The sequence below is a fragment of the Opisthocomus hoazin genome, chromosome Z, assembly GCF_030867145.1.
Source record: "Opisthocomus hoazin isolate bOpiHoa1 chromosome Z, bOpiHoa1.hap1, whole genome shotgun sequence".
Lineage (NCBI taxonomy): Eukaryota > Metazoa > Chordata > Aves > Opisthocomiformes > Opisthocomidae > Opisthocomus > Opisthocomus hoazin.
The window spans coordinates 69,073,640-69,090,527 of NC_134454.1; the positions used below are offsets into that span (position 1 = coordinate 69,073,640).

A 16,888-nucleotide genomic window follows, 5' to 3' on the forward strand; every position below is an offset into this window, starting at 1 on the left:
AAAGGCAATTGCTTCAAAGTTACTAGGTATTAGGTATTGTTTTATGGCTGCCTGAAAACCTAGGATACTTAAAATAGTAGGTATGAGAGGCATACAATGGGGAAAATACCTCATCTACAGAATTACTGCTTCAAAATATGCAGTCTAAGTATGTAGGTTCTGAGCAACAACGTGAAGAGGAAAAACATTCGCTTCATAGAAGATTTCAATGAATCTAGTTAGTTAATTTTTTTAATACATAATCTGTCTTCTGAACATCTACAGACTTTCTCACATTTGAGAGTTAGGAACAGGTCATAAGACAACAGGTTTTTCTGTTATTTTAAAAAAAAAAGGTAGGGACTGTTTTCCCAAGTAGGGTTATATGACATCTGTGAAGTTATTCGTAATGACAACAAATATATTCCTTGCGCAAGAATTAAGACCTCCTACATTGAGTTTAATAATGTGCAAGGTTTTTATTTTTCAGTGTCATTAACCTGTTTTCCTGTGAACGTAAAATGCAAGAGAACCTGCCAATGAGCATAGCACAACCAGGGTCAAGATGGCAAGCTGTCTTTTCTGGATGTTCAGATGGGCGCAGGATGCTTTGCCCTATGTGCTCATAGTTACAAAAGCAGAGGCAGTCCCGTGGAATTCCTCCGGAGATCTAAAGTCATTCAGACAGACACTTCCTTCCATTTGAGTTAGTCTGACAGCTCGGCTTACGAACCTCCCTTTGATGGGTCTAAACTTTGTGCATATGACCGAAACCATAAACATCAAAGCACGAACACGAGTCACTGCTCCACATCTGTTGTCGGTTTGCACCAGTCAAGAGCTGCAGCAGTCCACCTCCCCCTTTTCGTGGTTGTCTGTATGAGGAAAATGGTGAAGTATGGTGGGGGCAGCTGGGGAACTGGGTGCCGCAGGCTAAAGCTTGGTGACATTTCCACGGTGTCTTCTTCGCTGTGATTTGTTTGGAATTTGAGGTGTCCAGTAAATGTGGCTGCTAAAGGGTAATAAAAAAAAAAAAAAGGAAATGGGAAAAAAAAAGTAAGTGAAGAAGCAAACACAACAATTGCCCGTTTCTGGCAATTAGAAATGGGCTTGCTACCCTTGTCTGGTTTCAGTGTGTTTGTTTAAAACGACCATTTCAGGAAGTTAAAAAATAGACATGTTTTAAAGAGCTCAAATTTTCTTTCTTTTTTTTTGAATTTAATTTGTTCTAAGGTGCTTTTTAAATCATAGTTTTTGCTAAGCTCCCATGTTAGAATCATCTGTTCTGGATGTTCCTGGTTTTGCTGGAATATTGGGATTATAAAAGGTGCAGGTACATTTCAGCAAAGAAGAGATAATTTGGAGGGAGTCATTAAAAGACTATGTTGAAATACAGTATGAAAAGAACAAGTAATGCAAATTCCTAGCAATTTTGGCAGGAGAGACCTCTGTTGCACTAACTTGGATTTCTTTGGGGACCACAGATGTCTGTCTACACACCCCCATACTGTTCCTGCAGCAGTCAGCTGGCAGTGGCCTAAATATACTTTTACTCTCAGTTTAATCGTTGTCTGAAGTTTTGCTGGCACAGAAGTTGATGAGGTGTATGAAGTGATGCCGCTGATGCTGCTGTGGAAGTAAAAGCCCGCAGCAAAATGTTGTGTTTTAGCAAAACATCTCTGTTGTCGGTATTACTTCCTCTGGCTGGGAGGTACAGAAGTGCCCTGCACTGGTGGTGTGAACTGCCTCTCCATCCAACGTGCTGGTAGAAATGGCTGGCAAAAGGCTTTCTAAGTTGTGCAGTCTTAACACAAACAGGAGCAGTCCCCAAGTATTAGGTCCTTAGAGTCCTGAAAATGTTATGTAAAGGTTTACATGGGATACAGTTTTGATTTTTTTTAAAAAATACAATTTCAGAGAATGTTTTTCCCGGAAAAGAAGAAATTTTAAGTTTTCCTGCAAAATTGAAGTTTAGATTTCTGTTCAGTTGTAATAACATTTTTATAATGAAAGGACTGATTCTCTCTACAGCGCTAGGGGTGCAGGAGAAGTCGAAGTCAGACAGTCACAAGTCACATTTAAAGCCAGTTCAGAAATAATGAGGTAGTTTGTGAAATAGAGATCTGCTTATGCTGAGGTATAGGTCTATGCTTATCTTGTCATATTTTTGCTGCTTTTGATGTGAAGTATTTGTTGCAAAATCTCCAAACAAAAAAATCTTTGTTAACAATTACAGTATCCATAAGATGCAACTCAGCAGTGAAACGGACAGAAATATTTGTAGTTACTGTAAAAATTATTCTTTTTTTCTTCATTCTTTTGAAGACAAACAGCATGAAGTTGAAATCCCTTCTCCAACACAGAAAGAGAAAGAGAAAAAGAAGAGGCCAATGTCCCAGATCAGTGGAGTCAAAAAACTGATGCACAGCTCCAGCCTAACTAATTCTAGTATTCCCAGATTTGGAGTTAAAACAGACCAAGAAGATGTTCTTGCCAAGGTAGAGAATATAAAAGTCCTTTAATTTAAACCACTGAATTAAAATAGAGAGTGGACTTGTCAGTATTATTCCATCTTCTGCTTATAGCCCTTGATTTCAAGCTATAGCACCAAAGGCTGGTCTCACTTGAAATAGAATAAGTTCAGTAAAGTGGAAGAATAATATGTAAAATCATAATCAGGGCATAAGGGTTAATTTCCATGTGAATGGGGTTTCATCTGGAGGTGGAATGTAAATTAGCATTTGTGTATGCATTAATAAAGCTGCTTATTCATGAATAATATCTGAGGAATGAAGAGTAAACATAGCATACACTGTCACAGGAATGAAAATATGTAGCAGCCCTGTGTTTTTGAAAACGCACAACTGGTGTATAGCATTAGAGCTATACTTCTAGGGTCTGTCTTTACCTGTATCATTTTACATGCATAATTTGTGGTTTAGTTTTTAGTGACATTCCTATAGTTTTTGCACCAGCAGCTAACTAGTTGGCAATAAACTAAAACTGGCATGAAGTGATTATTAATTTAATTCTAGAGTTTTGCATTTTGAAATATGCATATCCTTATGTTTGCAGGAATCTCCCCCTTCATTTGAAGAGTGTTTCTAAGAACCAGGTAGACAGCAGCAGAACTGCAGCATCTCTGGAGGTTTCCTCCTCACTGAACTCTGCTGTCACTGGGCAGTGAGATAGCAAAGTGTGTCAGTTCAGCTCATTCGAGATACTGTAGCATTTTTTCCTCTGCAGCAATCCACTTCAGAGGCACTCTTTCCTGCTTAGTGAACTAAAAGCTGAAAAGCTGGTAGCTGCGAATTCAAAAACTACAAAATCAGTAGCAGCAGCTTTTCCCCCTGTCAGAGTCTAGCATGTATTTTTCACAGTGGCAAGGTTTGAATCTTCATGAGTCTGCTGCTTGTGGCTGTTGCAGTAAAAAATCACTGGAATTTGTGTGTTAGGTTTCAACGTGTCTGTTGCTTGACTCTATACTCTAGGAACTAGAAGATGTGAACAAGTGGGGCCTTCAGGTTTTCAGAGTAGCAGAATTATCTGGAAACAGACCGTTGACAGTCATCATGCACACGATTTTTCAGGCAAGTAACAGCAGCTGTGCTGCTTTTTTCTTATCTTAGATATTTTTCTGTGCTTTGTAATCTTAATTGTTTCTCTTTTCCTTTTCTAGGAACGGGACTTGTTAAAAACATTTAAAATTCCAGTAGACACTTTAATAACTTACTTGATGACGCTAGAAGACCATTACCATGCAGATGTGGCATATCACAATAACATACATGCTGCAGATGTTGTTCAGTCAACCCATGTCCTGCTATCAACCCCAGCATTAGAGGTAAACTACGCTGAGGTGGGAAAGAGGCAGGCAAGAGAGAAAGGGATGTACTAAGACTCTTCTAGACTAAGTATTAAAGAACTTAGTTTCTGTAATAATTTTTAAAAGAAATCTTAACATTTCTTTCATGAATTGCGCTCTTTCAAAGATATTTTGTGAAGACCAAAGCTTATTTACATGTAAATACTGCACAGAAAATGTCACATCTTTTGGTTTTAAATCATGGATTTATACTTGCAGATTTGTGCTGTTGCAACCTTTTTTGTTGTGACGCGGTGCGTAACTTGTTTCCACCATCTCGTTATTAATACTACATCCTGTTCTGCCGTTATTTCCGTAGTGGGATTCTTACTAACCGCAGTTAGTGGAATTGCTTAGGAAAGACAGTGATAAAATGGAATTTCCTTAAAAGGGCTGTTTTGTTTTTTGTTTTTTTCCTTGTGCATATTCATTCTGGTCGTGAAAGGCTACTTTTGTCTTTGTTTCTCAGGCAGAGGTGTACTAACTTTTCACTGGACTATCTGATTTTTTTTTCATAAATATTTCAAAATTGTTTGGAGAAAAATAACATTTCATATGTTCTTTTCTGAAGAATTCTCTTGTTGAAGATGATTAAATTTCTGAAGTAGAAGAAAGTAGAAGAAATAATGGAGATTACTTTCCCTTTTTTAAGCACAGTTCAGGTCTTGGCATAGCAAACATTGATGTATCCCAGTAAATCGTTGGACAAAGGCAGATAAAGCAAGCAGTTGAAATTTTAGTAGTTAAAAATTATTTACCCTCATTTTGAGTGGGCTGCATTTTGACTCTTTTTCATAATGACCAGTGTTTCATGTTACTGAAAGCTGCTGCTTTACCTTCATCTTAACAAGAGGGTTATAAGTGAACCTTAAGACCGTTGGCAGGTCTGGATCCTCAAAGACTTAGGAATTCTCTTGGGAATTCTCTCAGGAAGGAAGATGAGATTATGTTCTTAAATCACCACTGGCTTCACTGAGCAGCTGAACTGGTTGTCAATAGCATTTTTGGATCAACTGTTTTTCATGGCCTTGTTCTCAGCAGAGATTTAGCCAGTAAAACAGCAGTGTCTGCCCGGTGCCACTGCTCACTACTGAGCTGTGCTTGATGAATTTTGAAAGCAATTATATGATGTGGGCCCTTATAAGAACAGGGTACTGGGCTCAGTGCCATGCCAGGTCTATTGCAGTCCTCTCTTACTATCTTGCTAATAATCCCACATGGAAGAAAAATCAGTAGATGTTAAGTAAGATGCCTTGTCACCATTTCCCTTAGTGTCATTTAGGAGATTTGTGTCTTTCAAGTATAGGACAACATGTAGTAGGAGTCAGGCTGAAATTTTTAACTTCAGTTTGTGCTGGAGGTTAGAAACCTGTACATCTAATCTGTACATAATGATCTAATGAAAATGAATTTATTTACAGACTGAAGCTGAAAAAACTTCAGTATGGTATTTAGTGATGCTGTCAATGTGAAGTAAGGGTTGTTTTACTTTTGCCAAACTTGAAATATTTATGAAATTCTACATAATTGACAATTTTACAAAGGGTTGTGATAGCCTATGTGTAAAAACTCTTGAGATCCCTGATACATTTCAGATGTGTTTTGCTTGTTCACATCTAGATTCAAAGTAGAGTCCTTTTTATTGAAAACACTTTTTCATTAATTAGTGATTGTCATTTCTGTTTCATGATTTTCTAGGCAGTGTTCACTGATTTGGAGATTCTTGCAGCAATTTTTGCCAGTGCAATACATGATGTAGATCATCCTGGGGTTTCAAACCAGTTTCTTATCAACACAAGTAAGTTTGCTGTTCAGTGGTTTTCTCAAAAATTTGCTGCAAGATCTGCACATGGCACCTGAAAAATACATGGTTCTTTCCTTGTTTGCTTCTATCTGTACCTTTTCTCAATAAATAGATAGGTGTTTGTATTTTAAACTGGATATTATTTTGCATTTCTGTAACTTCAGAAATAATATACATAGTACCCTCTGGCAAGAATTACTGGGACATAAACTAAAAACATGCCACTGTTTCAACGTATTGGATGTGGTCCTTCCTGGAAATTAGTTAGTTTGCATTAAATAAACAAAGTTGTAGGAGAAAAATGAAGGAAGATTAAAAAAAAGGACAGTTTATGAGTTCATATTGGAAGCATATGATATCACCAATGATAGCCATACGTTTTTAAGAAATTCAACAAACAAGTTTCTTTTTAGCAAACAGACTGACAGGCTCATCTCTGTCTCTCCCCTGTGGTGTACTTTGTTGCTGATCTCAGCATACTTGTGCCTCTTGGGCTGAATTTTATCAAGCTGTCCCTGCAGTCTGTGGCAAACCTTTTATCTTGTTTGTTTGTTTGTTTCTTGTGAGTCTCTTGCTAGCACTCCGTGTATGGAGGAAAAAGCCCTAATGAAATGAGATCCTATTGTCATCTCCAAATTTGAAACCCAGTGTACTTGTTCTGCATTTCTCAAGACTGTTCTCTGCAGCACTGCATGAACCTTTGCCCCCTCTTTCATCTGCTACTAGAAGAAAAACAGTATTAGCTTTGTTGAACCCGATCACGACACATTTAGGAATGGCTTGTTGCCTCAGTGTAACCGGCTTTGATTTCAGTGGCACATGTTACTACTATAAGTGGATAGCGCGTTGTAGGTCAGTGCAAGTTCTGTCACACAATGTTACTTCTTTTGCCATCTGACAACTTCTCCTTTTATGATAACTGACCCAGAAGTGCAGAAGTTGAAATAATACTAATAATCCAAGCACAGAAGAAAAAGCTACAGAAATGGAAATGTACTTAGGGTTGTGTATTTGATCCATCTGGTCGCACATTTAGATACTGTCATTCCTGCACTTGGGTGAATCTACTAGGTGCTAAAATAGTGTGACCCCAGATCAGCAGTGTATTTTGAAGAAGGGAGCTCCTCTTGTGACTCACGGGTGCTGTATGTTCAAATAAGACCTCCACTCCAGTTTAGCCTGCACCTAATTTTATTTGCCTTAATGGGCTGAGGGCTACCCTGTAGTGAAATTCAATTTGATGACTCAGCTGCAGGGAGGAGGGTTGGGATTGACTCTAGATTTCTGGTGCATTATTGGTAACCATTACAGTTCAGCGGCATGGTATAGGAAGAGAGTGAATCAAACTTGGTGCACAAAACAGCATGTAATACCTAAATTCTTAATATTCTCAATAGTGGGCATATATAAGTGAAGTTTTTATTTATTTAATCAGAAATTGAATATCAGGATATATTGGTGGCTCTGAGGTGCTACAGGGAAACCACCGAGTTGTTTGGGTTTAAGCAGGAGGACTAGCTAGTTGGAAGGACCAATAATGATACATAAAGCTTTCACTTTTAGGCAGATAGTTGAAATTCAGCTAAGCTAGGAGTGATTATGATGCTGCTTATTTAATGGCTTGGAAGAAATGTCTTGTTTTTCTCAGTGTAGCTTTTGATAAGGCTTCTGTGTCAATCAAGTAACATCACTAACTGGAACTGCTGTTGCCAGGCTGAAAGAGACACAGGGATTTTATCCCTTTTGAGTTGTTCTGTGTACAAAGATGAAACTGGAGGGACACAGAGAGAGATAAAGACCATCTAATCTAGGTCTCCAATCCTAGTTTTTCTTAACCTCTAGAAGATCATTTGCTTCCACCTACTTTTGTTTTCCACTGAAACTTAAAATTTATTAACATTTCACTGAAAGTATTAAGAATATATTTTTTTAAAAGCATAATAGACTTAGTTACTTAAACTATGTACTTATTTGCCATGTATCAGCTTATTCTTTATAATTCAGATGTGGTATTTCTGAATTTTATTTCCGTGTTTAAGGATTTAAAGTCTATTTGCACAGTTGTCTAAAATTCTGATCCCTCTTGAATCCTATTGAAGAAGAAACTAATATGGATTGTAATACCGTCAGAGGAGATGCTTATTTGGTCATGGTAACTCTGTCCTTGCAGACAAACACTCCTGAAGCTTATAATGTGTTACAGAGATTACTGAAGGGCAACATTCTTCAATTTCCACCTCCATTACAAAGCTGAGCACATTTTAGTTCATTCTGTAGCTCCAGCCCTTCCAAAGTGTTTTGGTAATGTGAGTTGGGGCTCATCAGAAGACTGTTTGAAAGGAAAAGAAACTAGTGCCTGCTGTCTTTGTAAGAAAAATAACAATTAGGCAAGCTTTGTAAATGTTCTGTGAAAGATGAAAGAGAGATCATTTGACAAACTTACTCTCAAAATTTTTCCTTTTGCTGTTATGGTTTTGCTGCCATCGGGATGAGGAAAGGTAGAGAAGGGTTCCCTGATTCAAAAGGTTGATGTATTGAAGACAGGAGAGGACGACGTCAAGAGAATGGATAATGAGACTAATGAAATCTGAAGAGCAGGCACCCGATTGAGCCCGAGGGATTTTAAAACAAAGCTGCTGTAAAACAAGATAGAGAGGACAAAAAGTAGAATAGACTGACGTATGGTTAGATTTAGGCTAAAACAGCTGTAATACGTAGAAGTTGGTATCACACATGACAAGTGTGATTGCATAAAAAGTATTTGTTTTTTATGACAGATTCATTTGCAAGCTGTGTCTTAAAACATATGCAACCTGACTATGCGGTATCCCCGGGTAGAATCTAAAGCTGTGCAGAAAATTATTGTAACTGCTTTTATTTGTCAGAGCTGGCTGTTCAGCAGGTCTAAGCAGACAAATGCAGACCTTGCATGTGTGCCTCAGCAAAGGCATTGCTGGGAAGGTGTATGTTACTCTCTCAGCTAAGACGACTTCTGATAGAGAAGGCAGCATGATGGCATTGGGTGTTGACCATGGTCAAGTACAAGGCACTGTTATAATCACTGTTACCACCCTACCAGCCTCCTCAAAATACACAGTTGTCATGGCCTAATGACCTGTAGGCATGACTGGCTAGACATCTGAGTGCCTTAGATAACTGCAGAAGGACATGGTTTGAAAACCAAGATATGTGGTCTCTGCCTGACCTGCAGCAAAGCCTCAGCTGTGTATTCCCAGTCTGAGTGCTGCGTAGCTGCAACTTCACTTAAACAATGGAATTTCAGTAGTTGTGATGGGCGGAAGGCATAGAAGAGAAAACATCAAAGTGTGTTTTGGTTTAGGTGTGTTTATGCATATAATATTTTCCATGTAACTTCATGCAAATGTGGAAACTCATTCTGAAGAATACCTTCATTGTATGTTTTCTAGCTCGCCACTGCAGGCACGTGTACATGCTTCATTGCAAAGCTTTTTCTTTATTTTCCTCAACATAGTTTGCCTTGATTTGTTAAGATGTTCAGTCATTAATTCTGTAACTTTTGATATTGTATGAACAATAGGAACTCTGTTTCTAAAAGTTCATCTATAAGTCTTACTATGAACGTAATGGATTTGAAAAATCTTAAGGCACTTGGTAGAAGCACAGACTTTAGTAACGTTCTGCCCTGGGATTGTTATTGCAGATTCTGAACTCGCCTTGATGTACAATGACTCATCAGTACTGGAGAATCATCACTTAGCTGTGGGCTTCAAGCTGCTGCAGGAAGAAAATTGTGACATTTTCCAGAATTTGACCAAAAAACAGAGGCAATCATTGAGGAAAATGGTCATTGACATTGTGAGTTCTGCTTGAGACTCCGTCTTCCATGGTGCTAGCAAATTGAATAGTAAAGCACAGAAGCATTTTATGGTAGATTACATGTCATTAGACCCATAACCAGTGAAGTGAAAGTTTGAGGCTTCATTGTGTCTTATTGAACATGAATAGTGGATTCTTTTCAGTTTCAATAACCATCTATAACTTTTTAGAAGGTATACAATCCTGCTTCAAGCTGTTTTTCATACTGACGTGTACACCATTTCACCATCACAGATAGAAATTTGCTACTGAACTGATGATGAATTTAGGCTGATAAGATCAGTCTGAACAATTCCAAATGATCATTTTGTCATCTTCTTAAAATAACCAAAATGGAAACTTACTGTTTTTGACACTAATGACATACAGGACTCAGACTTTTGTAATAAGTGTTCAGACAGAGGAGGTATGGGTTCCCCCAGAACTGTTTGTTTGTGTTCAAATATTTTTTTTTTTAAATCAGTAGAATAATTTCATTTATGTAAAAGTAATTTATTTGTTTGTTTCTTTCAAGGTACTTGCAACAGACATGTCTAAGCATATGAATCTGTTGGCTGATTTAAAAACTATGGTTGAAACCAAAAAAGTGACCAGTTCTGGTGTCCTGCTTCTTGATAACTATTCAGACAGGATTCAGGTAGGAAAATTCACCTGCAAATGGTCGCTTGTATTAATTTACATCGTTAATAACATTGACCTGCCCATTCTCCAGCATGGGTTAGATCAACTGTCCATTCTCACACCATGACTCAGCATCTTCCCTCTACTCCCTCTTACGTGTCCTACCTGTGACATGCTCTGTTAGGTACTGAGTGACTCTGAGAGAGGAATGAGGTGCCACAGTACTTCTGGACTAAATGAGGCTTTGGCCTTCCCTTCAAGTTATCAGCACCTGATTGGTCTTTCTCTCAAAGAGTTTCTGTCTCTTACACAGGAAGAAGCAGCAGAAGTGAGGTAATTCATGGCTATTACTGCAACTGTGAAAAACACCCAAGCACATAAGTTTTTGCCATTTAGAATATGTCTCGCAGTACATGTATTTTCAGGATTCTGTTTCGCAGCTACAAGAAGTGTAAATGGAAAAGGAGCTGGTTTTGTACAGTGTAACAACACCGTAGGTGTTCAATCTATTTTAGGTTCTTCAGAATATGGTGCACTGTGCAGATCTAAGCAATCCAACCAAGCCACTCCATCTCTACCGCCAATGGACAGACAGAATAATGGAGGAATTTTTCCGTCAGGGAGATCGGGAAAGAGAGAGAGGAATGGAGATAAGTCCCATGTGTGATAAGCACAATGCATCTGTAGAAAAATCACAGGTAATTGATTTGAGTAAGCAGTTGCGTAACACAGTATGACATTTTAACAGAAAAGGATGGTCCATAGCAGTGTTTTGATTAATTTCTGAATGCGCTATTTCCTTTCTTTGCTCCTAATTAATTAATTCAGCTCCTGAGTAGTAAGCAAGGGGAGCTGAGATTTTTACTGTGAAAACATAGTGCATGGCAGTGTGTTTGCTGAAGGGATTCCATCGCTGTCGTGATCTGCAATGAAGCATACGCATTAAAAGAGTTGTACAGCTGCTCATTAAGGTTTCCTTCAAAAGCAGAATTAAATATAAAGCAGCTGTTTGGCTCACTAGATGCAGTGGAGTTGTCTGGAATGAACAGTTCATTTGAAAAAAATCCTTTTGAAGTACTTATCCAATGTCCCGAATCCGACTTTCGAAATGCAAAAGAGATCATATTTGCTACATAAAACAGCATGGTTAACTTTCAGCCACCTTTAGGGGTCGTGCACCTAATGTCTCTTATTAGCGTTACATTTCTCATACTTTGCATGGCTTACAGGCGTAGTTGTTTCTTTGTGAATCAGAGCTCATCCGAATTTTGTATTCCTTGCAACAGGTGGGCTTTATAGACTACATTGTTCATCCTCTGTGGGAGACGTGGGCGGATCTTGTTCACCCGGATGCCCAGGATATCTTAGATACGCTGGAGGACAATCGAGAATGGTACCAGAGCACAATCCCTCAAAGTCCCTCTCCTGCACCTGATGACCCGGAAGAGGGTAGGCAGGGCCAAACTGAAAAATTCCAGTTTGAACTAACACTGGAGGAAGATGGTGAGTCAGACACCGAAAAGGACAGTGGAAGTCAAGTAGAAGAAGACACCAGCTGCAGTGATTCCAAGACTCTTTGCACCCAGGATTCAGAATCCACTGAAATTCCTCTTGATGAGCAAGTAGGGGAAGTAGAAGAGGAGGAGAACCAGGCAGAACCTTGTGTGGTAGAAGACCGTTCGCCTGACACGTAACAGTGAAAACGCAGTCTCTTTCTCTCTTGCCCTCTCCCTTTCTTTTCCTCTTTCTCTCTGTTTTTGGTTTTGTTTTTTTTTTGTTTGTTTTTATTACTTAATGGTTTCCAAAGTGTATGTCATAAGCTACAACCGTGGTCACAACTCGCTGTCATCTGCCAGGATATTTGTTGATCAAAACTGACCTTGATGACTCAGTTTGGCACTCAGGAATATTGTAACCAGAATTTTCACCTCCATGGCATCAGAAAGCAGGGGGGAGAACATCCATAAACTACCTTTTAATAAGCTCTCCATCTGGCAGATCTGATTAAATAAAGGAAGTGTTTTCAGAGGAGTATTGCCTGCCAACTGAATGCTGGTATGCTGTGATAGTTTTTGAATTCATTGTATTTCACAAGCAAAGCATTGGATAATGTTCATCATGAGAGCAAACAGACAGAAAATAAACTGAGGTTCCTACTGGAAAACAAATGCACATAAATGATGGGACAAAACATGATTCTGTTACCAATGGGAAGATGAGCTGTGGAAATTGTGTAGTTTTCTAATTTCAAGTCTTCCTGATATGTGACTGAAAAAAGTGTGACCCAGTGGGTTGCACTAACCTCTGCATTTTGTATAATATGTAAGAGAGAGATCTTTTGTAGAGCTTACTTTTATTATTAAGTGTACCAAGGTATTATATTTAAAGAAAAACACTTTCAGACTTCATCTGCCACTGGTTATTTTTTTTCCAAAGAGTAACTTGCAAGTTTTCAGCACAAATTTGTGCTACACTGGATAATACTTCGAGGTTTTTTTCCTTTCCTTTTTTTTTTTTGCACCTTAGAGTCTCATGGTAATATTGAGCTGTAAAAGTGTATTATTTTATGTATTAGTGAGTTCCATTAGTATCTTTTATGTTACATAAAACTCCTTCAGTGTAATGGCTTTTTTGTTTGTTTTTCATCACAGTTTTCCCAAATGTATTAGAGGAACTTAGATTGTGCTTTTGCCCTCATAGTGGCCTGATCCTGCCAATTCTGTCTTACTAGAAGAAGTGGTCCCAGTGAAACCAACTGGGGCCACTAAGATGAGGATTTGCAGGTGTAGAGCACATAAGAAAGGTAATGTCATCTTAATACAAAAGCGGCTCTTCTGCTATACTGATAAAATTCATCCCTCTGAAAAGTGCTTTCCAGACCATTTTTGGCTGGGAGCTGTCGATTCCTGAATGAGAACCAGACAATGCAATGTATGGAATATTCGTTCCGCTGAAAAAAGCGTTGTTATAATATTTACAATTTTGACTCAATATTTTTTTATCTGTGCTAGCTGTGTAGTTAAACCATTTGCTAATCTGCCATGCATACAACAAAAACAATGATTAGCGTTATTTTTTCGTGTCTTTATGGCAAGAAGAGCCAGGTCAGTCTTTTTATGTTTTTGAGTAAATGAGCAATGCATCATGAGAGTTGTAGTTTACTCCACATTATTTCAATCTCAGATCTTTTCATCCTTTATCCAGATTGTGCTGAGGAAATCCTGCTTTTCAGTTTGATTGGTACCAAAATCTTCTGTGATGTGCATAGTTAAATGGAGGGAGGAGTTCGTATTTGTAATTTTCGAGTCCTGTTGTTTGGTCACATGAAAGAAGAATGAATTATATTTCCTCCACTTTACTCTTCATTAAAATTGTAGTTTTCAGTGTAGAGGATGAGAAATAGTTGCCTAGGGAAGCTGGCAGACTCCCACTCTGTAAAATTCTGGTAAAATGACAATACCAGCATGATTTCTTAACAAAAGAAGGTAGCAACAGCTGTTATTTCCCCTTTGGATTAATTTTCTAGAAGATTTTCAGATAATGAATACAGGGATTTTTTTAGGTGTCTGGTGTCTGGAATAAAAAACTGTTTAAAAATGATTGGCTAATAATTCAGCTTTTAAATACATTTTGCATTCTTCTGTATCCAGGTCTTAGTTTTTTCTACCTTTAGCCCTCACAGGGCCTTAGCATAGAAGATGTGAAGGACGAAAAAGAATGAAGAGAACTTGGGAGTACTTCCATTTTTTAACTTTTTTTTGTTCTTCATCATTTTCTCCTGAACCTGATCCATCTAAAAACCCTTTCAGTCCCCAAGAGTGCCTGGAACCTTAATAACGGAAAAAGCAATATAAATTCCAAAATAACCAGTAGGGACCTGAAAATGTTTTGTATCTGCACTAAGTGAAAGTAGATGAAAAGAATAATACCATATTGTGAGATACACACTGATACATGTGGACAATCAAGTAACAGAAAATTATATCATTTCTTAGAGCCAGGGATATAATGCACTGTACAATCTTTTTTTTCCTATTTTGCCAAAGTGTGTTTTAGCATTGCACACTGTTTTAAAACAATACAATTTACAAGTGGCTTTATGTGTTCTAAATATTTTTGCCATAAGCAAATGTAGTGAGTGGATATTGGGGAAAAAATAAAGTTCACTTTGCTTGTAACAGTACACTTTAGCTTGCAAGTTACTGTACTCAGTAATGTTGTATTTGAATTCTTAAATTTTTTGTTTCAATGTTAAAAAATGATAAAGAATATAGATAGAACAAATAGCATTCAGAAGTTTAAAAAACTTGAATGACACAGATTTTACAGAAAGCTTTGCAGTTCTTTTCGAATGCATTATTTATTTTATTTGTGCCATGCATTTTTCTCACCAAATGACCTTACCTGTAATACAGTCTTGTTTGTCTCTGTTTACAACCATGTATTTATTGTAATGTACATACTGTAATGTTAATTGTAAATTATCAGTTCTTATTATAACATCATCCTTGTCAGGATGGTGGTGTTGTATTTGGAAACTCTTGGTGAGAGAATGATTATTGTGTATACATACTCCTTGTACATTTTTTTCTCCTGTAATATATTCTGTGTCACCTTAGAGCTTGTTTATGGAAGATTCAAGAAAAGTATAAAATACGTGAAGATGTATCAATAAAAAAAGCTGCAGGTCTTTGGTCCCAGGGCTGTGCCTTAACTTTAAACAATATTTTCTTCTGTTTTGCTGCATTTGAAAGTAAGGTAGCTGTGGGGATAGGGCTGGGCATTTCTACCATATTTTTGGTTACTAGCTGATGGGGTTACTTGTATGAGCTAATGTGCGTGAGACTGCAGTGAGCTTTCATTCGTGACCCCACTGGAAGTTCAAGCTTTTCCAAGCTTCTGGCGCTATAGTTGTATTGCCTGTCTGATGATCTTTTTACAGGCTATCATCAGGGATTATTGCAGCCATTTTTTGCTCCTAAAAAAAAATAAATTGATGCTGTATTTCAGTACTGAATTGCACTGAAACACCTTTGGAAAGCATCTCTAATAAGTATTTTATTTTAATGCATACTGGGAAATTGAGTAATTGGAATTAAAAGGGTATAACACATACCCTTTTACAATTGTCTGTAATATCCCTTGTCTATTTAGTAGCAGAAATTATCACTGTATAAACAGAATCCATGAAGTAGAACAAACGACAGCTTTAATCTCGGAAATGCTTTCCAACACCAATGTTAGTGTTGTAAGCAGCCAAAGTTTTATTTTATGGAGATATATCTAAGATTTTCTACAGGTGTGTATAGCATAATGCACTAGATCTACAGGAGAATGGTAAACCTTTAGATCTTTTACTAACACTAGTATTAGGTTTGCAAGTTGGACTGAGCATCTCTTGCCGTTTGAATTGTCATGTTGCTCCAGACTACTTGGACTGATACCAGTGGATTTGCCAGAGCGAGGTAAATACCTCTCCTCCATTCCAGCGATGCCCAGCCCTTGTAGCATATGACTTCTTTGTGAAAGGAGAGATTCTTTTTCAAGGAAAAACAGAGCCTCGTTTTTGACACAAACTGTAGATTTTAGCAGCCCTGGCCCAAAGGAAATTGATTGCTTTTGCTTTAAACGGTGTAAAAGGGACACTATAACAACAGAAATCCTGAACAAGTATTTTGTTTTTGTTTTAATTTGATTTTTCCGTTGGTTATGTCTTGAGAGTGGCAACTTGTGTGAACATTGCACATGACTATTCTTTCACTGGTTTCTTAGCCTCTCTTACAGCCTAGGGGATAGTATTGTACATCAATACCTTCATATGAAATTTTATATGCAATGGAAATAAAAGCATGGGTTGATTCTGCCTAGTTACTGTATTTGATTTTCTTTTGCAAGTTAATTTTTTTTTACATACATCCCATAGTTGTGACACCTGAAGAGAAAGCGTATTTCCAGAATAATTTGATTATCGTATTTTTCTCATCATACTGTTTTACATAGGTAATACAAAATAAATGTGAGGGCAAATCGGAAAAGTCAATCAAATGTGGTATTTCATAAAGAAGACTAATCCACAAAAGTGCTATACAGCTATATATGAAGGTGTTCAGTCTCAGTTTTCAGGAAATTTTACCATGGGCTTCAGTGGCGGAAGCAGCTTGTCTTGAGAAAATAAAACTTCAGCTTTCAAGCAAGTAGAACACTACAGATTGCCTAGAGGAGCAATTTGCTGGGATACCACAAAGAAAAAAGCAGGAGAGTACCATAGTTAAATATTGACCAGACAATCCCAGCTCTAAGTGGATGATAAAAAGAAACTGTTTATTAAAACAAAATTCATGAATGGCAGCTGTTGTCTTGAAGAAGAAATACAGTCTTAACGCAGGTCCAGCTCTTGAAGTGGCTTTCGTGCACCTCTCTCTGATTAGTGAGGATTTTGTTGGGGGGGGGTGTTTGCTTAACTGAAAATAGTTTCCAATTGAATACAAAAAAAATCTGTCTCGATTTTTTCCTTAAGTCTCTTAGATCCTTTTTTGCATTTGGGGTTAGTTCGCAAGGTGTACCAATCCTTAGGACTCCTTTTTAATCACACCCCGGTGGCAGAAGAGGCTAGTAAGTGCTGTGCTGGGAAGATGAAGGATGCTGCACTGGGCACAGCGGGGTGGATAAACCAGGGGTTGTTGGCATCTTTCTCTCAGCAGTCTCATCCTCACATGCTCCCAGTGGCCCTCATGGGAAAATGGTTTGCATACACCATGGCT

General features: G+C 37.9%; 1 protein-coding gene across 8 annotated transcripts in view; it reads left to right on the forward strand.

Annotated features, from left to right (window-relative positions):
* PDE4D (phosphodiesterase 4D) overlaps nt 1-15,988 on the forward strand; it is a 436,095-nt gene extending 420,107 nt beyond the window's left edge. For all 8 annotated transcript variants that reach the window (XM_075447148.1, XM_075447149.1, XM_075447152.1 and 5 more), the window contains 8 exons: nt 2,305-2,477; nt 3,471-3,569; nt 3,659-3,823; nt 5,543-5,642; nt 9,331-9,485; nt 10,021-10,143; nt 10,643-10,825; nt 11,414-15,988. In XM_075447148.1, coding sequence (XP_075303263.1) covers nt 2,305-2,477; nt 3,471-3,569; nt 3,659-3,823; nt 5,543-5,642; nt 9,331-9,485; nt 10,021-10,143; nt 10,643-10,825; nt 11,414-11,821 — 1,406 coding nt within the window. In that variant the 3' untranslated portion in view covers nt 11,822-15,988. The remainder of the gene's footprint in view (nt 1-2,304; nt 2,478-3,470; nt 3,570-3,658; nt 3,824-5,542; nt 5,643-9,330; nt 9,486-10,020; nt 10,144-10,642; nt 10,826-11,413) is intronic.
* The last annotated feature ends 900 nt before the right edge of the window (nt 15,989-16,888 follow it).